Below are 22,259 nucleotides of genomic sequence, written 5' to 3' on the forward strand. Positions count from 1 at the left end.
TACAGCAGAGAAGATTTGGCTCTGCCATCCCTGTAACTTCCCTTCATGTAGCTGTGAGCTGTTCATAGACACCTCACTGAGTGCCTCTTGGGGAGAGGCCAACTCTCTCAGCAAGGCAGTGAGCACATGTGCCCCAGACACTTCTATAGCCTTGTGCTGGACCCCCATTCTCTTCTTCACATGTCTCGAATCTGGGGGTGAGGAGCCACCAAACTGAGCCTGGATTTACAGGTGCAGCCTCACCAGACATATAACAAGATCCATTGATCAGTGGGATTTGTTTTGCCTTTTTTTTCTATTTAGTTTCTCTACTGGTTTGAAACACCTCAGGACTCCTGAGTAATTTGTCTGGAAAAGGCAAACCAGATGGCTTTCATTGGACAGAAAAATGCCAAGTGACTTTGACCAGCTAAAAAGCTTTCTGGCTATTGATCCCCCACAGAGAGACAAGAAGTTTCTCCAAGCAGAGTTAATGTCCTGACATTCAAGGGAGCAGACACATGCACCCCCTCACCCCAAAAGGTGCATTTCTGAGGGCAGTAGTCACTTGGCCTCTCTCTCACATAACTAGACATTTAACATTGAAAATAAATAATAAAATAAAAACAAACCAAAAAGCACCATATATAAATAGTAAAACAGCACCAAAAGTTTCCAAATGTGACCAGAACAACTGACTATTTTTAAGAAAAACTAGTTATTTTTTTCAGACTTTGAGTATGGCATAGCATTTTCCAACATCATTTAGAACCTTTATGCTTCAAAGAACAATAGAAGCTTCAATTTTATTTTTTTTTCCATTTAAACAAAGTCATAATGAATGAAAATGAATGAAGCTGTATGACCCTTCTGGTTTAGTTATAGTAATCCTCTGTACAACACAGAGTCCCCAGTGCTGATCCTTGTTCTTCTCATCTGTGACAGGAAACCCATAGTCTAATTATGCTTTCACATGAACATAATGTTCTATGTAATGAGCCTTAAGTGAGACATGATACTGCTGTTATAATCCTAGAACTGACAAGGCAGGCCCTATATGGAATCCTTTGTACACAGGAAATCTACTTGCAGATAAATAATGCACCTATTTAATAATTTCATAATTTTTCTTCCTTTCTGAACTGATGATTCTTCACTAGATAGAAAGCCAGAAGGAAGAATGATCAAGCAAACACTGAAGAGAATCAGAACATCAGTGAAAAGCCACTTAGTGAAAAAACATCTCTTTATGAAGATCTAGAGACAGCTAGAAATACTTATAAAACGAAGACTGGGGCAATTACTTAGTCTTGAAAAACTGTGACTTAAAAGCAATTATGAAATATGCATTACCCATACTGCATACAATCTCTCTTCACATTCAGGTGAACAGATAAGGAATTCAGGCTTTTACTCCTAGTTCTGTGCAATCTGTATTTTCTGTTACTTTACCAGCCAAATCTCTGTTTACTTTTCAAGTCATCAAAAGTTTAGGAAAGCTACAGAATTGTCTTACCAAAAACCCACTGTCTTTTTTTAATAGCCTTTCAAGAAACCACCCAAGTAACCCTGGAAGTATCTGCATACTGAAATAAATTCTCTAGGCAATTATTCTTTTACAAGCTGCTTCCCCTACATAATCTATGCATTTACATCTTCCTCAGGTAAATTTCTCACTGAATTCACTGGGAGTTTCTTGGAAGAAATTAATATTTTATAATACTGTAAATCCCAAACCAGATTCAATTTCTTATTCACAATTCCCTCAATCAAAAATTGACACCTAATTTGATGAAAATGTGAGTACCACAGGTATTACAACACAAGATTGGAAGTCCTATTCATTTTTAGAGACATGCTCAACCTTTTTTTTTTAAATTATCCATGAAGAATGGCATTTTCAACCAATGGAAATGTTCCTGAGGTCAAAAGAAATGTCTGAATTTATTCCATGTAAGAAGGATGTTGCTATTTTATTAAAGGCAGAGTGTTCCACTGCATACACATCAGTGCTCTTTCTAAGACAGGAGATATTAACTTTTCATGCATTAAATTGGATCAATGCATTTTGAAAAAGAAACCTTTCAAAGTCCCTTTTTTTAATCCTCCCATTGGCAATTTAAAATTTCACTTAGTCAATAAGCATTCCCTATGGAGATCAAACTAAAATCAACCTTTCAGCTTCATTATTTCTTTACACCTGAGCCATGGCAGTGCTAACTGTCATAATTACAGGGGGTTTATATCTTCTTTCTCTGGCATAGGAGGCTACACCAGGCCTTAGAAAAAAATAGGTCTAGGAAGCTGGCTGCTAATAATTCAAATGATCTACAGGCTCCATTGATTTCAATGACCTTAGCCAATTTAGACTAGCTAGGAATCTAATGTCTTCTTATTAACTTGCTGTCATGCTGCCCTGCTCTTAAAGGAAAAAAAAATAGAACCATGTCACCTGCTCCATTTATGCACCAGAGCCATAGGGAGAGATGGTAAGTAAGAAGGGTTGGGACAACTTCTTAAAATCCAAACATTACAGGAATGGCCAAGAAAAATGCTAATTAAAGCATAAATTGGCCAAGCTGCTTTACAAATTGACTCAGTGTCCGTGTCCTGAAAGCTTTAGAAAGCAAAGGTTAGCTCTAGAGTTTAAAGAGCAGGTTACCTGATGTTTTTGTGGATCAGCAGTGCTGTGGGAAAGCACAGCACCTGGAATGTGCCCGTCGCCAGGAGGTTTCCCTGCCCCAGTGCCAGGGGAAATGTGGGACGTGTCCAGCAGCTGAGCGCTGATGGGGCCATAACCATTGGAAGGCCGCTGGATGTTGTTTGAGGCAGCAGCTACTTCATCTTCATCACCTGAGTCCGTAATCAGGATAAACTCAGCCTTAAAAAGATCATTCTCCTGCATTTCTCCTTTGCTTGACTTACACCCCGGGGACTGGGAGGGCGTTTGAATGCTGTCTGTGCCGACGATGGACACGCAGTCTTGTTCGGCCCCGCTTTTTAAGGCCAGCTCATCAGAGATTGTGTTAGACTGAAAAGCATACAAGGAAAAAGATCCCAATTAGCTGCATCTTCTTTATGCTCCCCAGAATGTGAAGTAATTTGGGCTTGCAGTGGTGGCTGGTATTGAACTACCAGAAGTGTAGAAGGCAAATGAAAACTTTGGGCAGGAGCACCCAGCAGAAACCAGCTCCCCGGGGAGACCCCCACTCCCAGCCCGCTGGTCGGTGCTGAGGGAGCCGCCTTCCTGGTGACTTGCAGAGTGACAGGGGACCCTGAGCACAGCGATGGCCTGAGCCCAGGGCTGGTGCAGGAATGGAAAAGGAGGGTGCAGTCAAGCTGAATGAGCCTTCAGACAAGACCACGCCAGACACGATGGGAAGGCATCCCAACCACGGGATCCACGGGAGAGGACAATGCTTCTCAGAGGAGTCTGACAGACAAATGTGGGACAAAACCTATACATATTAATGAAGAAACAAAGGCCTTGAAGCCAGGGCATTCTCTGAAGAAAGCAGACAAAGAATTTGAGGTCAGAGAGCTTTACTGTGTGCTCAGGCTTCTTAGCACAGACCGTAATTGTTCAGATTTTCTGCAGTTTCCTCTTCCCACATGTAACTTCTCAAGCACGCTTTTGATGAAAGCAGAATTTCAAGCTGAGCATATGACATGCTCATCACCAAGTCATTCAGTATTGAAGCTGCTATGGTAAATCACAATTCTTTTGGAGGAATTAGGTAATACAGAAATCCTGTGTACTGCACAAGAAAGCCTGTAGATGGGGCTCATATTTGCATCTTACTTGGGGACTACAGTAATTTCCAGTGCCAGCTCCACAAGTCCCAGGAGCTCACTTCTTTAAAAAAAAATTGGACTATAAAGGAGGATACTATCAGTTTGGATTTGGAGGTGTTATTTTCATTATCTGAGATAGTTTGGTTTTGGTTTGGTTTTTTATGTTCACATTCTACACATTTTAGAAAAGGGAGTAATCAGTACTATGAAGGCCTCAGTACTGCATTGCCTGGCAGGAAAGTTCTCTCTGGCTACAGAGCAACACAGGGAGGCAGAGGGCAGCAATACCTGGTTCTGCCTTACCCACTACTGAGTGGGTGGAAATGTAACTTGTGAGTTCAGCATCCTGAGGATAATATTCCAGTGCATGTCTCTTCAAACAGGTCCATTCTCTGCCCAGACCAACCCCCCCTTTTTTAGACATATAGACCACTGAAAATGCTGGAGCATGTTCAGATTGAAGGACTTTGAACTTCTGGGAAAACTTTAATAGCACCAAAAACTGCAGACCCAGCAATGTCAAATGGAAGGAGCTGTTACTCAAGAGCAGAATTGCCGTATTACTATTAATCTGAGGGTTCCAGCTTCCTCTCAAGTGGCATGGCATGAAGTACTAGAGGATGTTCAGTGTTCTGAGGCAGGAAAGGAATTGCAGACAATATGGGCTGGCTAAAGGCAGAACTAGGAACATTGTACTGCTGGCTTCACCCTCACAGGAAATCATGGGGACAAGTTTGCAAAAATAAAAAGCAAGCTTTCATTTTGATGTGTTACTGCTTAGCTATGAAGGGTATTGGCACCTTTTCTGGAAGCTGCAGCACTGGTATTTGCTGGAATTCAGATCTAGTGACCACTTGGTCAATTCCCAGGTGGTAACACTGCTCACACACCACCCTTGCTCCCATGAAGATCAGGAAGGAATCTCCAATCGTCTGCCAGTAAAGCCCTTGAGTGACTGACAGACAGCAGTGCTGAGATATGTTTCCTTCCAATATAAACTCTGCCAAAGGCAATACAGGCTGTTGAGCAGATATCAGCCTTCTCTTGCACAACTGTTCTGAATCCCCAGTAGCCTTGGTAGTAATTAAAACAAAGCACAAAGCAACAAACAGTCCAAGGGAAAGAGCTTCAGTTCAGTGATGCTCAGAACAAAATTTTCTGTATCTTTTAAAAGACTTGAAAAATGAATGCAAACAAAATTCTACCTTATTTATAATTTCTTGATTGCTCAGATTCTTTGGTTCCTCTGGAATTGTCACAAGGAACTTAGAGATATCTACAACCTCAACATGAGTTGGAAGTCTTCCAATGGACGGTACAAATGTGAAGGTCAGTGGTTTGGTTCCAGATTCTTGAGAAGTGACCTACAAAACACAGAATTAAGTCAACTTTTTTTGTCCAAATAAAAATTATTTTTGCAGTTGAAATAACATAAAATACTTCATCTACATAACCTACACATATCACATACTAACTATACTGTCTTTTTTTTTTTTTTTAATAGGTTATTGTATATAAAGATCCTCTTTGGCAGACAAAATACTGCCTTTATACCCATCATCATACTATATATTCTAATGGCATGGTAAAGCTGACAGGAGACTATTTTTTCAACAACTTGTTATTCTTTCGTTTTTTCATACCAGAAACAGAAAACCACATTCAATTCATTTTGAAGCTACTTTTATCTGTGTTTAGCTCCACTTCCGTAGAACAATAATGTAATTTCTACCACAGTATCCAGGCATAATGTAGCCCCTTGAGTGTTTACTTAGTATCTTACAATAGAATGGAAGAACCTTTGCTCTGCAAAAAGAAAGCAAAACATGTTTACAACAAAATGCAAATGCAGCTAATCATGAACATCTGTGAGAAATTCTGATTCAAGAAAGGGGTTTTCTCCCATTTTCTTTGGGCCATTCAGCCAATTACACCAACTAATTCCATGCCTGTATTCTCATTTCTCCCTCCCCACCTTGCATTCTCACGAGGACCGTGTACACAGGGCCTGAATGCACTCAAGAGGCACTAAGAGAAGGCAACTTCACCTGAATGTTCAATTTTATTACAGTGTTCTCCCATTAATTCCACCCCCTTCACAGGAGATACTAAACTGGAAGAAGAAGTCCATACCATGGTAAAACTCTCAGTTACTTTGCCAGATACCAGAGGCAGGAACTCCTAAGTCCTTGGGCAAGGTAAATAGAGGAAAAGGCATCCTAGACTGCTGAACCTGATATGGTGACTTTTCCACTACTTGGTGTAGAAAAATCTTCTTTCCTATTCAGAACTATGGAATGTGTAGGCTTTTTTGTTATCATCTGACTTAGAGTTTATGGCAGTTAATTGTGTTTGCAATAAACTCAGATGTACAGAACCTTGAACTTTATTGAATCATAACGAAGAACAAGACCATTGTTTTGACTCTTTGGTTTTGGCTTAATTGTTTAAAGCAAAACAAACTGGAGAGCTGTAGTTCTCATTATGCTTCTTTGTAATTTGCATCCTTAAGTAAATAGCAATTATGGAACCGAGTGGGATTATGTAATATATTCACATGACTTGGTCTACTTGTGACTGGAACATTAAAAACCATAGATACATATTTCCTGTTTTTTTAAAAAAAAGCAAATATTACTTATATCAACTGACAGCTGTCTCTTGGAAGTCTTGAGCAAAACAAAGGAAAGTTATTTATACCATCACTGCCAACTGCTGGTTTTCTCAAAAGTTTTGTAGAATCATAGAATGGTTTGGTTTGAAGGGGACCTTAAAGATGTTCTGGCTCCAACCGCCATGCCATGGGCTGGAACACCTCTCACTAGACCAGGCTGCTCAAAGTCCCTTCCAGCCTGGCCTTAAACACTTCCAGGAAAGGGAGAGCCACGAGTTTCTAGAGAACCTGAGCAGTGTCTCATCACCCTCATAGTGAAGAATTTCTTCCTAGTATCTAATCTAAATCTACCCATCTTCCAGTTTAAAGCCATTACCCCTTGTCCTATCACTACATGCCCTTGCAAAAAGTCCCTCCCCAGCTTTCCTGTAGCCCCTTTAGGTACTCGAAGTCCACTACAGGATCTCAGAGATATCTCCTCCAAGCTGAACCATACCAACTCTCTCAGCTTGTATTTGTAGGGGAGGTGCTCCAGCCCTCGATCATCTTCATGGCCCTCCTCTGAACTACTCCACCATGCCAGCAGATCTGGATGTTATTTTGTGTGAGGGCTAGCAAAACAGCTCTGTCCCTCTCTCAAGAGCCAAGGTACCTGATTCTGATCAGTGTCTTTCATAAAGCAGCAATAACCTTAAACTATGAATAGCTGGCACATCGAGCACTTCGTTCTTGCTCTTTCTACAAATCAGCAGAATAACATCAGTACTCAAGGACATTACTGATTACCAAGCAGCCACCAGTGCCACACAGCAGGGATGCAGCCTCCAACCAAGCACCTGCTGTACCCAAAGGTGCTCTTCAAGAAACCAGATCACCTATACAAAGGCAGAAGCACCCATCGTATTGGCATTAGTGACTTCTGTATAGCTGACATAATCCATGTCAGTCTTACACAGCACCTTGGTCTTCACTGAAATCATCTAGAGGCAACCATTGCTTTCCTGCAGGTCTGCAGCTGCTGCTGGTGCAGCTTTCATTCCCTCTCTCTAGTTAGGAAATGCAGTCAGTAACTCTGGATACCTCATTCATCTTCACTAACACTTTCCTGTTCTACCTCCCCCTCTTGTTATGCTCTTGTTTAACACTTGACATCAGCTGCTTTGTATCAGTAAGAGCTCTTGTTTAAGAGCACAAAATATTCTTTATAAAAGAAGATGGGAGAGAGCAAGAGAAAGTGTGCCAACATTAATAGAAAAGTCAAATCAAATGTGCTAACACTGCTAAACTCCCAGGATCTTATCTTCATATTTGTAATGAGGAAATACAAACAAAGAGCCAAGTTATGAGACTTCAGATCATTGCATAGCAATGAGGAGATCTTGCCAGCTCATAATGCTGTCCTCTGTTTACCCTACACTTCCACTTGTATTGCTTTGGTGGAAAAGTTAAGGACCACATGAAGAAAACTGTGCTGTATACAACCTGAACACGTTGTGGAAATAACCATCAAAATTGCTTGCAAGTGGAAACATATAAATATGTGCAAGCTAGAATACTTTTTCAGGTGCAAGATACCATTAAAATATATTTTTATATTCCCTTAGTGTATTTTATTTTTCCAGGAGTTCAGGAAGTATATGGAATATAGAATATATATAGCAAATAAAATAGTAAATAAAATTACTGCATTTCAGAAAGCTTTAAGTTGTCAGATATTGTATGAGAACACAGTGTGGAGGAGTGCATTCCACTTAGGTTCACTCATAGTGAGTGGAAAACAGGGGCTTCTAGAAGGTAAAACTGCTTGAGCAATCTAGGCTGCATCACACAAACTAGACAACAAGCAAATGTCACAAGAGTGGTCAGAAAACCTAAATGTTTCCACTGGGGGAAAAATAAAAAAAAAAAAAAAAAAGAGAGAGAGAAAAACCTCTAGTTAAAAATATGTTTAAAACGATGTCATTTTGCAGATTTTAAAATAAGCACTTTGACATTTTTACATTTTTTAAAGCTAAATTTTATTAGGACAATGTGAACCAGAAGGAAACATTATTACTTTTTTTTTTTTTTTTTCTGAGATAAAGAAAGGATTTTTGCACCATTTTCCATACACTCGTCTCATTTACCATATCTCCCTGCCTCACGTTTCTGTTCTCAAAGAACTGGAAGAAAGTAACAGGGTTGACTTTCAGCATTTGATTGTATTTACTCAAAGCCACTCTGACATGTAGAGGTAAATAATAAATAAACCTAAAATTGAAGTCTATAAAAATGTATATATGAAATTTTCTTGCAGGTTATCCTCTTTTCTCTAGACCTGGCAGTACCAGCAGCAGGAGATCAATACCATACATTCACAGCTGCTGTAATTCATTTGAATCAAGAGTTACAGTGGCAGAAAAATACCATATGCAACATCTATTCAAGTTAATACTAAGAAATCCTGGTTTATATTATATAATTCTCTTTAGGCACAATGAAGTAATTGATATTTTTTAATTGCATCCTTTCATGTTACTGTAGTCATTGAAGAACATAAGTTGTAGGGTTTAGTATCAGTAACCCTTGAATATCCACTGGGGGTTAGAGGCTGTTGCACAACACATTGCCAAATAGCTTCAAAAGGAGAAACATATTCTAGATGACTTTCATGACTTCCTGTGTCATCCATTTACAAATAAATTTGTTGCATAATTAATGTCATCAATTTACAGCTACCCCAGGGATAGCAAGTTAAATTATATTAATTATTGTTTCATTGCCACAACTTCCTTACTTGCTGAGCACATTTGGACTGTTACGTGCTCTATATGTACTCAGCATACTGCCAATTTTGTAATTTAAATTGAGGTCCCATTGTCAGTGATTGGTTCCCAGGATTTTCTTCTGGAATACTGATTGCTGAAGTGAAGCTGAATATGCTGGTTCAAATTACCACTTCTTCCACTGACTTGATAATCTAAGTCATTTTGCTAATAAAATGACACCCTGAGAAAACCTCACTCATGAAACATCAAATGCTTCCTTTTGAGGCTGTTTATTTACTTGCTTAGGGGACAGAAAATGAGGCATATGACAAATAATAGCAAAATAACAAGCTTGTGTGTCATGACATAGAAACATGTTGACTGAAGTGCTGTTTTGGTCAGAGCACAAATTCACATGCCCACAATTCCTGTAGGATAAATATAGCTCTAAAATCACAGAGCACAGCTAAAGCTGTCAGCCCAGCCAGGGAAAGGGGCCATCTGAAAACAAGGCCAGGGTTGTGTAAATTCTTTTTTAATTCCTTTTCTGTGTTTGGATTAAAGTCAAACCATAGAACAGACATTGTCTCTTCCTTGAGAGAAAGAACAAGACCAGTCTGCTATGAATGAAATTATCAGTTAATGAGATGAAGGAATCTTCAGCATATCATCATACCCCAACATGTTTTAGCTATCACAGTAACCTAACACAGACTCGCTGATTAATGTGTAATGGGAGCTCTGGCTTATCTAAACTCTTTTTATAAACAGCAGCAGATGATCAACTGAACACCAACTTTATAGCCGTGAAACTTCAGGAGAAAAAGCTAAATCCACTCCAAAAGTCCAGGATGAAATTACAGCCCAGCTGAGGTTTGTGCCAAATTTCCACCAACAGCTGTGGTCCAGGAACTTCCCCAAGCTGTTTGCGTGGCTCTGTGATTTGCCCATCCTATCACCTTCAGGAAATCACTTTTGCTTCTCTCAATACATCAGCACACACCAAAACACACACACACAGGCAAATATCTTTTGGAAATTAATGTGTAAAGCACTAGAAAGCCCAAATGAATAATTATGTACAATTTTAATCTATCATTCAAAATGCAAGAGCTCATTCAGCTGAAGTGTTCCTTTTCAGTAATAAGTTTAATTAGCTCCTCAGACCAGCAAACTTTATAAAATGTAATTGCTCTTTCATTCTAGTCTACATATATGCAGCTAAGCATGTTGGAAAATGAAAAGTAAAGATAGCCTTTAATTTCCTTTGTTACAAAGGGGGAGTAAAATACCTCTCCTGTTCTTTGATTTATTTAATTAAGTGTTGTTTGACTAAATGGTTATAAAACATTAGACTCAAGGGGACCTGGGTCTCTAAGTCATAGTTTTGGATCACATACATGCTTATATCCCTTATTTTCTCCATTCTCCTAAACCTCCTAGAAAACATCTTCCAAGCTAAAAAGACCCCTTTTGTAACATCCCAAGCTGCTCTATCTAGCCCATCACCTATGCACCTATGTACAAACCTAGAGCTAGGCAGTCCCACACCTGGACTGCCTCCAGATAATCACCATTTCCTTCTGTTTGTCCTGCATTCATTATACTGGGTGGATCAATCAGAAATTACCCATAAATATTGATTTTGCATATTTTTTTTCTGGGGGGATGGGGGGTGCCCCCACCACTGCAGGAGGATCAAGCCCATGTGATGGGCTTAGGGGGCACATGGGATCAAGCCCATGTGATGCTGCCACCACAGATGAGCATCTCAGCAGTTCTCCTTTCAAAGCAAGCTTGGTAACACACCAGAGATCCTGTTGTAGGCAATACACTTTGGGAGCAGGAGCTGCCAAGCATCACATCTGTGTCTCTAAGTATCACTGCATGGCACTTCTGGCAGACCCTTATTTTTGCACTGTCACCTATTGCCTGACTCCAGAAAAAGGACATAGATGTGCTAATAAAACATATGTTATCAGGAAGCCATAGCTTGAAGGCTGTTAAAGAAAACCAGGAGGTTTTAAACAGGTGTCTCCAAAAGTACAAACACAAGATAACAGCAGAGGCCTTGAAAATGTGAGTATAGAACAAGCTCCTAGCCTAGGGCTAAAAGCACAAATCATTAATAACCAGTTATTCCTCACTACAGAAATGCAAACTTGTGTGCTGGTGTTAAGGATATCAGAGGAAACAAAGAGTTAGTGTCCAGCATATGTAAAACATAACAAAGTAAAATTTGGAAATAACATAGAGTTTCCTGGCAATTTAAGAAAGAAAAAGTAGGAGGATTGTTGGTGAACATAGAAAAACAACTTCAATTGGGGTAAAATTGCCAAGAAGTAAGCCCCACCATCAACATCATATAGGTCTCTTCAAATTGCAAACTGCAGATGCTGGGAGGTTCTATAAAAATTCATAGGGGGAAAAAAAAAAAAGAAGAAGAGGTATAAGTGAGAAGCTTTAACTAGGTCAGTTTTCAAGAGTACAGTTATCGGGAATGGGCTGTAATAATTGGACCATTTGACCTTGTATGAATATCACTGAAGCTGGTCTAGTAATCATCATATTAGCCCTGTGTATGTGTGCATTTGTGTGAACAATATGATGAGGAGGTGCTAAAATAAACCAGTATATTGAAGAGAAGTATAAGTGCATGAGAGTCCCTCCCCAACAATCCCTCCCTGGTAAGTTTAGGATATTACTGCTCCTGTTGAACACACAAGAGCTTATAAATTGAGAATACCAAGATTCATCCCAGTCTGCCCAATGCCACCAGGATACACTGGCATCAACAGTGAACAAGTTGGACATCATCTGGGAAGACTGTAGCTGCTAGATGTGGACAAAGACTGTAGGTTTATACATACATCAGAAGTAACAAGAGGCCTCTAAGATAACTTTTGACCACTCAGAAGCCAAAAGCATAGCAGTAGAACCTTCTGCTTCTGAACCTTCACCTTCTGCTTGCCCCCTCCCAGCTGTGGCTCCAGCTGAGTAGCTATGAGTTAGGGCATGAGCATAGAGGAGAGTTGCATGAGTAACTACATACACTGTGTGAATAGTCATCTGCTGCTAATAAAAGCCTTAATCTATTAATGATAATAATTTGGCTAATTAAAAGTGTTCAGATAAATACTGGTTGTGATGAGTGCCTCCTCCAGCTTGACTCCTTGTCATGGGAAAGGGAATTGACAGCATTATAACTCTGGGATTAGACTGTTAATTCTTCCATTAGATTAATAGAATTTCTCGCATCTCTATTTGTGTTGCTCTAGCTCATGTAAGTTGCATAAGCTATCTGGTGTTTCACCATACCCTTGAGGCTTGGTAGTGATCTGCACGTGGCAGATGAGATTGAGCATTTTGCACTTGCACAAATTTTCTGCTCATTTTTCAAGACCTTTCTGCTTTATTGACACACAACTGAAGGAGAACTTGTACAGCTTCACTTTAGCAGCTGAGTTATGCTTTAAACAGCCCCAGGTTAACAGCTGTGTGTGCAATCCCTGCTGAACACTGATGAGGATGTGATGGATGTTGGGGTCCTCACTGATTCACTGCAAACCTGCTACGAGCAAGAGCACTTTAGCTGTATCATAGTGTATGCAACAGCACTGGCAATTTCTCTGTGTTTCACCAGATATTGCTCTGTACAACACAGAGTGTTGGATAACACCCCTGTCATCCAAGCCTGACAGAAAGAAATGAACAGCCATAGCTCTTTATACCACATATATATTACATACCACAGTCACCTGTGGTATAAGCACCTACCCTAAAAAACCCTAAGCACTTACCTACATATCTTAGAACTTACTCTAAAAAAAAAAAAAACCCCAGACCTGAAGTACTGGAGGTACTGACGCAGATTCATTCACAGTTCCAGCACTCACAGTGATGAAAACCACTTCTTTCCAGGAGAAAATACAAGACAATTTCCATCACCAGAAGGTTTCTCCATACCCAGAGGCTTCAGCTACCTTTGGGAGCCTTGAATACCCACATTCTGCCCCAGGTTAACAGCTCCCCTCATCACCAGCTACCCCCAGATACAAACATCCAGCTCCACCTGTGCTCACCAAATACCAAAAAGTGGAGGGATGCTGTCACCCACACACACTCTGTAGATGCCAAATCCATACAGTCTCCACTAATAGCTGTGTCCTCACTAATTTTGACTGTTTCTTACTCCCTAAAAGTTACTTTCTCCTCTCATATCCATCATCCATTGCTCCTGTCTATTCTCAGCTTACTGATGGTAAAAGTACATTCAATTTTTTCATAGCTTATTCACATGCATTATTTAAAAAATATTTTCATTTTGAAAATTGCAAAAGTAAGGTTTCTTGAGTGCTGAAATGTTTTGGCCAAGTTTGGTGTAATTGGAAAGAAATTTTTCATTTAAAATAATTGGGAAAGAAAAGGTTGATGTGATTTGATCTTGGCAGAACAGACTCTATCAAGTTGTCTCCTGTGTTTGGACTCCTCCATTACTATAAATCTTCAATTTTAATTTCTTTTAAATTTCTGAATCATGAAAGTTTCAATAGATACCTCCTGTCCCAAACTGCCTTATCCTGTGTCAGGGCATTTGTCTTACTAAGGAGCTATATTTTTGGAACAAATCTCCAGAGGATATAAAGAAACACAGAACTGCACAGCTAAAACTTTCAAAGGCTGAGCACCTGGCAGCTATATATCAATGACAGGCTGAATGAATGAATGAAATCACATCTTTAACTTTTAAAGGTATCCTACTAATTGATGGTGATATATTCAAAAGGATGAGGTCTCAAAATAGAAAAAGCCATCTGGCATCTAGACTTTCTTATGTTTTTGATCAGTCAGGAAAAGTCTTTAAAAAAAAAACAAAGAAAAGAAAAAAGAAAGAGAGAGGAAAAAAAAATAAAGAGTTGCTTCCATAGATTCTATGAAATACAAATTTAAACCTTTGTCTCTGTCCTCTGCTAAGAACTTCTGGTTTCTTTGCTGCCAGTTTGTTCTGCTGCCATTCCATCAGAGAGCAGCTATCTCAGATCCCTCCCATAAGGGAGAGAAAGGGATCCCTTTCCATATGGAAGAAAGCAGAGTTCTCATTCCTGGTACACCAGGGATATGCAAGGTCTTTTGGAAAATATCATATACTATTTGTTGAGCTTTTTAACCAAACATAGGAGGAAGCAGTTGGTATTTTAACCATTAAGAAAGGGATTGTTTTATCCTATATAATCAAGAACAGACTTCCCATCAGAAGCTTCCCTACCACCCTTTATGTTTATTTGGGCAAGGGATTTATCCATGAGTCCACCCACAAGCATTCTTACCTGTCCTCTGCTAATAAAAATCAGTGGGCTGGCAATTCAGATGTTTCTTTCTCCAGTCTGCTGTCCACAGCATAGTTGGGGGATAAATTTTAAAAATAAAATTAAAAACAGTGGAGAAATGTGTGTGATAAAACTGAAGAAGAGATCATGCTTTCCCCTTCTCAGAAAGGATTTTCAGAGGTCCTTTTAAAGAGCTATTTTCTGAGTAGGTTTGTGTGGGTTCAGAAGAATGCTGGCTACAAAGAGTAATTATTCTGGCATTCAGCTACTAACAAACAAAAAGGTAAAGCTGAAGGGATGTTGGCTTTTTCTGCATATTTCCAGGAGAGGATGGTAAACTCAGAAACTAATTTTCTTCTCTTTTCTAATCACTATAAAGATACTGCCTTTAAACATTTAATTTGAGCTTTCCTAGATGTCAGGAATACTGCATGTTTGCAGTAGGCAGGGTCATTTTCATATGACTTTTTCTATTTGGAAGAATAGCTACACTTGTTCCAATAAGTAATTTTATTTTTTTTTCCAACAAAACCGTTTGTGTGAAGAATTGTCATTTTACAAACTTGACTTTTTCTCATCAAAAAAACCCCCACCAGTTTGAGTTTTGCACTCTGACATAATCATCCAGCTAAATACAGTCATGTACCATTCCTCAGATACTTTAGAGTGTAGGAGAAAGAATGAGTATGTTTTCCACAGCAGACTATACATTTTGTACCAAGAACAAGCATAATTTCTTCAGCCAACCAATGTGGGCAGCCTGCAAACTGAAATGCTGTCCTTGACCTCAGGCTTTCTGTGGAGACCTGAATAAGTGCCTATAACCTTATCTATACTAAAATGTTCTGACAGCCCATGGGTAACTGCAATTTCTTCACCATTTCCAGATATCCTACATCCATATGGCATTATTTGACTAGTTGTGGTGGAGTTAACACACATGAATAGTATGTGCTGGCCAGAACTTCAGACAACTCTCTCCCCTCTGGTATGACATCTGGGATGACCTATCAAAGCTCCCATTTGAGCCCAGTCAGACAGCTCTTCATAGCACTATCCCACTGAGATGGCCATCTTTACCCAAGTTCTGGGTTTGCCCTGCAAACCATATTCCTTCCAGGACAGAGATAGGACTGGGGTACTTTACCTTCAAAATCAGGTTTTCCTTCTGTCTAGCCTCATACTCTTGGTTTTATATTTCAATGTCAATTAACACATCTACTGACCACTGATTTTTTCCTCTCTCTTTTTATGTTGTCTTTGCCCATCTCTTATCAGTTAGGCTTCTCTCAGTCACTCTCCTCTCCAATTCCAGTTTTCAGTCTACCTTTAACTTATACCAAGCAGAGTTTACAACATTTGAAGCAAAGTCCTAGAAAAGGGAGAAAAAGACAGTGTATTTAGGTTTGTCTTCATGATTAAGTATTCTACTAATATCAGGCTTCTAAAGAAGAGACCTCTAAATTTAAGCAAAACCCTGTCACTCTTATAAAGAATACTTTAGACTTTTATCTGAAAATATCTCTCCAGATGCTATGGACTAAACAAAAGGATCACAGTATTATAAAATAAGCAGGGGGCTTTATTATAACAAACAAAAATCTGCATGTTGTCATTAGCTTCCTAACAAGATTTTCTTCAGAAAATTGCTTATTTACTGCAATGTTTCAAAATGTCTAGATTAAGAAGTGTCCTGCAAGACTTCAGAATAAGTAGTGATTTGGGCTTTTTTATCATTTTAGAATCTACTTTGCTGAGGGTTATTTGGAATAGGTCAAATTTTGAAAACTTAGTGAGAATGGAGTGATTTCTGAACTTGGTCTTAGCTTTGAAAAGGGAAGAAATATATCTTGGATGTCAATTAAACATTATTTCTGTCACTACTAGTAATAGAGAAGTACATTTTATGCTCCCAGCTATAACAATGTACATTATTTCTAAAAGAGACTCAACTTAGAGTTAGTCAGCTTCAAAACTCCAGAACACAATATTATATATACTCAATTTGCTGCAACAGAGAATGTTTTCTATTTTTCATCCATCTCCTGAAAAAAGTGTTTCAACTGGAACTGAAGATTGTAATCCAATTATATAAAAGTTATATATATATATATATATATATAAAAGTATAAAAGTTTAAAAATCTAAGTTTTTTCAGTTGTCAGTTTGTTGGTTTGAGATATTAGTCATGGTTTAAATTTCTACTAGCAGGGATTATTAAACCAGATATCAAATATATATCCTTCATTTAAAGTCAACACAAAAGAAAAGAACCTATACTTCATGTATTACTTTTTCACGCAATAGTTTGACAAGTTAGATTTGCATATAATAAACAGGTTTGGACTTAATAAAATTCATTCTTATGTTGTAGCAAGTAACTCTTGCTGGGATTCATTATCTCAGAGAGAATGAAGTCTTATGAACAACATTAAGAAATCACAAGCATTTTTAATAAAACTCTCACATCTGTATGCATAAGGCAGGATGAAATCTGAAAGCTTCCTACTCCATGTCTTCTGAAAAGCTTTTACATAATACAGAACCTCTTCCAGACTAAAACTAAAAGTAAATATTTAAAAATTTAAAAACCATTAAGATGTCAAGTAATGCATAAAGAACATCTTAACAGCAATGTATTGACAATCCAATGAAATTGTATTTATGGCAGCTTCGTACTAAGGCTTCAGATTATTTTAAAATTGCCTTAATTTTAAAGAAAAGGGCATTGTTATACTCTTTCTGTCAAATTCTGTCTTTTTCATGGTGTTAGTTTTTATGTTCCTACTAACAAGAGCTGTTTTCTCAGGGGAAAAAAAAAAGAAAAAGAAAAAGAAAAAGAAAAAGAAAAAAAAAAAAAAAAAAAAAAAAAAAAAAAAAAAAAAAAAAGAAAAACAGAAAAACCAGAAAAGAAAAAAGAAAAGTGATGAGAAGCTCAGTCTTGCCAGCATTTTCCAGCTGAGGTTTTGATTACAGAAAAGACCAGAGGTCAGTGGGAGTACTCAGGCATTCAAGAAACACACAAGGCAGATGTGCCTGCAGGATCAGTCCTCTTTTCTGAAACTTGTTCACTAACTTTTAAAGGAAGTGTAATAAATAACATGCAGTTTACCAAAAAAAGCAGCTGCATTCTGTGGTACATGTCTTACAGCTCCAGTCTCTGATTTTGATTTGTCTTGTCTACCAGGTCTTGCTTGTTAACTAGGCAGAAACTGGCACTGAGGAAAACATTTTAAAGTTCAGGAAATGAAAGAAGTTATTATAGGAAGTGACTGAAAAGCCTGCTTGTACTAAGTATTTATTTTTCCTCCCTTTCTCAGAAAAGATCCTGGCATGAAATTGCCAAGTATAGGAGTAACTGGTAAAATTTCATTAACTTAAAAGATTTCCTTTAATTTCAGTAGAAGTCAAACACTGGTTTTGCTACATGTAGTATTGCTTCTGCTGGCTTTATATTGCCATTGTACATCTGAAATCTCCTTTGCAGTTCTGAAGTGGAAAAGGAATTTTTCCTTTTAGTATTTTCTTCCACATAAAAATTCATAAACGCATAAAAAATTCAGAACGCTTGAAGAAAATCTTTAACAGAACATTGTTGATTTTACTCACTCTTCATCTGGAAGGTTCCTTACATCCAGGATGGACTGACTAATGGGAACATCAGGATAGAGAGACAGAATTGGGTTTGAATATCTGTCTTTAAAGGACAAGATAGAAACTTACCCCAAGTTTCCTACAGCACTGATGAATGCCCCAGCTACCAGGCTATTTTCAGATGTCTCTTTTTCAGATGTTTTTCAGCACAAACTTTGAAAAACGTCTTCCCTTATTAGCATCAGAAAACAAATCGCCAAAGGTTGCAGCTTTCCTTCAGATGAAGTTTTTTTTTCCTAGCTAGAAATGTCAAAGCCAGTCACTGAACATTACAATGTTGATATGGCCTCCCAGGGTCAGGGAAACAATGAGAACAAAACTCCTGAAGCTAAGGCTGCGGGTGAAGGATTTGAGAAGAGATCAAGGAGCTTTGGGCAACTTTGAGAGGACACCTTTTGCTCTGCAGCACTCCCTGGCACCTGCCTCTCACCAGCAAGCAGCTGAGCCCCATCCCAGCACCCGACATTCACAAACAAGCCAGAAGGCTGCAGATGGTCTGGACTGAGGGGTTTTCATCAGCCTTTAATCTTCTTCCAAAACCACGCATTTGAGGAATGCACGTGGTCACAGAGAGGTGAGCAGCAATTGCCAGGCTTTTTGGTTTGGTTTTTTTTTCTTCTTGCTAAACATAGACACCAGGTTTAAGGCTGCAAGGGCCCATTGCTATTCTGAAAATTTAATAGTAGAAAAAAAAATGGCTTATGAGGAGATTTCTGCTACAAAACCTAAATCAAGTCTGCTTCAGAGCCCCTTCTCCACTAGCTTGGGCACAAACTATCTCTTATTCAGTACACTTTATTTGACCCTCAGACTTTCAGGGTTAAGGGGCTTTTGCCATGTTTTCTTTAGGAAGTATGTTATCTGTGTGTGTTTGAGAAATGAAAGACAGGCAAATGCTACGTGGGTGGAGGTGAAGTGTCAAGAATTTGGGATTTGTTTTTGCAGATAGCTATGTCAGCGTGGTAGATGCTTGTCCTCTTAAAATAAGTTGTCCCATTAAAATAAATCAGCCCTTGATCATATGAAACTCTAGAGGTTTTAATGGCTGCCCATGGAAAACTTGGATTTTGAGTGAGTTTTTATGAAATTTTTGAGATCAAGTAAAAAAAAATATATGCTTTGATATATTTGCACCTGCCTACTTAAAAATATACTTCATTCCATGATGACTAATCAAAGGCACAGTCCCGCAAGAATTATGGTGTATCACATCAAAAGATAAAATTCTAAATGATCAGCATATTTCGGGCCTGATCATTACCTAAGTGGTGCACTTTAGAAGTTGCTTTTCTCATCCAAACTCAGCTTATCTCTCTTGGAAAATGTGCACATGATTGTTAGTCTATTTTAAAAGTTTTTTATCTGTCAGCGAAGGTGCAGATAGTGAACCAGCCACCTATGGGCTGTTGCACATCTGCAGCAGCAAAATAAAAAAATGATCATGAAAAAAATGTGTTTTTTTAAACAACCTACCATTACTCCTTCCCTGGCAGCATGAGAATCTGTCTCTGCTAATAAGGGAAATCTTATTTAAATGTGTTACTTGAATGTGTGACTTCTCATATGTGGTAGAAGAAGCCCGAAACATCAGGAAAAACTCTTCTGCAGGACTTTGTAGGCAGTAGCATTGAATCCTGCATCCCCTCTAACATATTTACCTTTTTTTGCTGTTTGTCAGCACTGTAAAATAACTAGAATACAAATACATACTTAGAAAGTATAGTGTGGGCAAGAATTTTTATACACTCTATTTCCTATATCAAGTGACTGGGGAGCTAAGCCCCTTGGTAGGGCTTCATGTTTCCTCTCTGTTCAGAATGAGTTCACACTTCTGCAGCACCCTTGCAGTTATCTACTGCCCAAGTTATCAAACAGACACCTTCTGGAAGCCTAATGAGTGCTGGTTCAATGCTCAAACATAACTTGTTTTTCCTTACTCAGTAACAATGTGGTTATTGAAAACTGAAATATAAAATACAATAAAGGCACAAAATTTCTGAGGGGTATGCAAAGAATGCAGTTTGCTTATGTATGAGGAGAAGAAGGTACACAAAAAAGCCACCAAATGTTATTTTGCTGTTAGTTCTTGCAAATATAAAATATTTTCAAGAACTCAGTTCTGTTTAGAATGAAGAACCACTGAAATGTTCTTAAAATTTTCTTAGGAAAATTGAATTAATCAAGAAAAAAAAAGCCCATCATAAGGACATTTACAGATAAAAAATGTTAAAATACCAACAAAAACTAATTTAACATGAAGCATCACAGGTGTATTAATTTTAAAATACATAAAAATTCTAAAATATTCATGAAAATTCATTAAAAATTCATAAAAATATAGTAATCAATATTTAGGGCAATGCAGAAGCAGCTAAGGACCAGCTAATCATGAGGACATGAGAATGTAAAGAGCAATTTATGTCCCCCACTCTGGGCCAGGGAATAATTAGTTCTTTAAAGAAGATCAAAGACTTCCACCAGGAAAAACTCACATCACTGGGCCTAATGATAAGGTATTGTAATTCTCTTGCAAATGAAGATATCTAAGTTCAGTTCACAATTCCTGCCCCTTTCTCACACTTTTCTCTAGGCACCAGCTATCAGCCACAGCCTGAGATGTGGCAGTGGACAAAATGGGACTCTGGTTCATCCCAGCATGGTGGGTTTTACAGGCTCATTCTCGTATGAAACTGATCTCTGTTTAGAGGCCTAAATTTGGAAAGAGTCACAGCTGAGAATGCTTAACCAGGCAGCCAGTGTCAGATGGGTACAAGGGCTGAGTTCAGGCTCTTCCCTACTGCTGGTGTTTCCTGATGGCTCCCCGAGGCATCTCCCTGCCATGACTTTGGGGTGATAACTTTCTTGGGCGATAAGTTTAGACAGACCTGAGGCCTGAGCCAGTTGTGTAACACATCACTTAATTTATAAAGCACAGCAGAGCCTTGTGCCAACCCAACAACTCATCCTCCATACCCCAGTGTCTACCATCCAGATGGTACAAGCATAGTGGCAGGGGCTTGGATCATTGCCTTTGGACATGGTCCCACAAGATGCAGAGGAATCAGGCAGGCAGCACTGTCCTGGGATGTCAAGAGACCCCAAAGCACCTGAAGGTGAATGCTTCAGAGGCAACACTGGGCTAAGAGCCATTGCAGTTCAACCCTGAATGCCTCATGGGTCCCAGAGAGCAACTCTCTGTTCTCACAAAATATCTTTTCTGTTGAAATTTCTTGCTTTTTTGGACTGTTTATGAGAGAATCATTCATCTAGAGAAAATACCACGCTTACTATATCCTTCCATATTATCCATATGATGCAAATAAGATACAGCTCTATGGCCAAATGAATTCCAGTGAGACCCAGAGCACCATGGACCCCCACAGCTCAGATTGCCACCATCCCTTCAGGGCCCAGGTTACTTACATTCCCCACACATTCCAGTACAGTGAATGATCATGCATTTTGTGGGGTTTTTTACACAACAGCCCTGTTTAAATCAGCCTACCAATTTAACACTTTTTATTCATATTCAGAAAACAGTATTCTCTAATTAATTTCAAATTGCAATCAAATGATTAGTACATTTTAAAGATAAATCAATTCAGTTTTCATTTCCAAGAGAAAATGTATATTTTCTTGGATTTGAATTTGATGGAAGCATCTAAAATGGATTTATACTCTTTGAAAAAGGAAAAAGCCTTGAATGACATAAAATCTGTTCAAAACATCTTGAATTGCTGGCAATGAAATTAATTGTGTGGCAGTCTTCCATAAGAAAATGTTATCTATAATGCATCTCATATCCAAACCAATAAATGCTATTTCTACCATTAAAAAAACAAAAAAAAAAAAAAAAAACCCCCCAAAAAAAAAAAAAAAAAAAAAACCAACAAACAAAAAAACAAACCATAAGGCACAAAAATAAATATTGGATTAATGCCTTCTGAAAAAGATGTTGAGGGCAACACTAACAGGAGAACGGAAAAAATATACAATAAACATGTTCCTGTCAAGGAATATGTCATTAAGAAGTCAATGTGACATGTATGTTAATAGATGCCAGATTTATTATAACATCAAATCAGAGTCCCAGGTCAATGTTTTGAGTAGCTGTTCATGCAAGTGACACTGGTAATAGCAATA

The 22,259-nt window shown here is 38.5% G+C and overlaps 1 protein-coding gene across 4 annotated transcripts in view; it reads right to left on the reverse strand.

The window, feature by feature from the left end:
- MLIP (muscular LMNA interacting protein) overlaps positions 1-22,259 on the reverse strand; it is a 100,808-nt gene that overhangs the window by 55,059 nt on the left and 23,490 nt on the right. For all 4 annotated transcript variants that reach the window (XM_030448524.1, XM_030448525.1, XM_030448523.1 and 1 more), the window contains exons 2-3: positions 4,980-5,138; positions 2,642-3,010 (exon numbers count right to left, since the gene is read on the reverse strand). In XM_030448524.1, coding sequence (XP_030304384.1) covers positions 2,642-3,010; positions 4,980-5,138 — 528 coding nt within the window. The remainder of the gene's footprint in view (positions 1-2,641; positions 3,011-4,979; positions 5,139-22,259) is intronic.

The sequence above is a fragment of the Calypte anna genome, chromosome 3 (assembly GCF_003957555.1).
Source record: "Calypte anna isolate BGI_N300 chromosome 3, bCalAnn1_v1.p, whole genome shotgun sequence".
In the NCBI taxonomy this organism is placed as follows: Eukaryota; Metazoa; Chordata; class Aves; order Apodiformes; family Trochilidae; genus Calypte; species Calypte anna.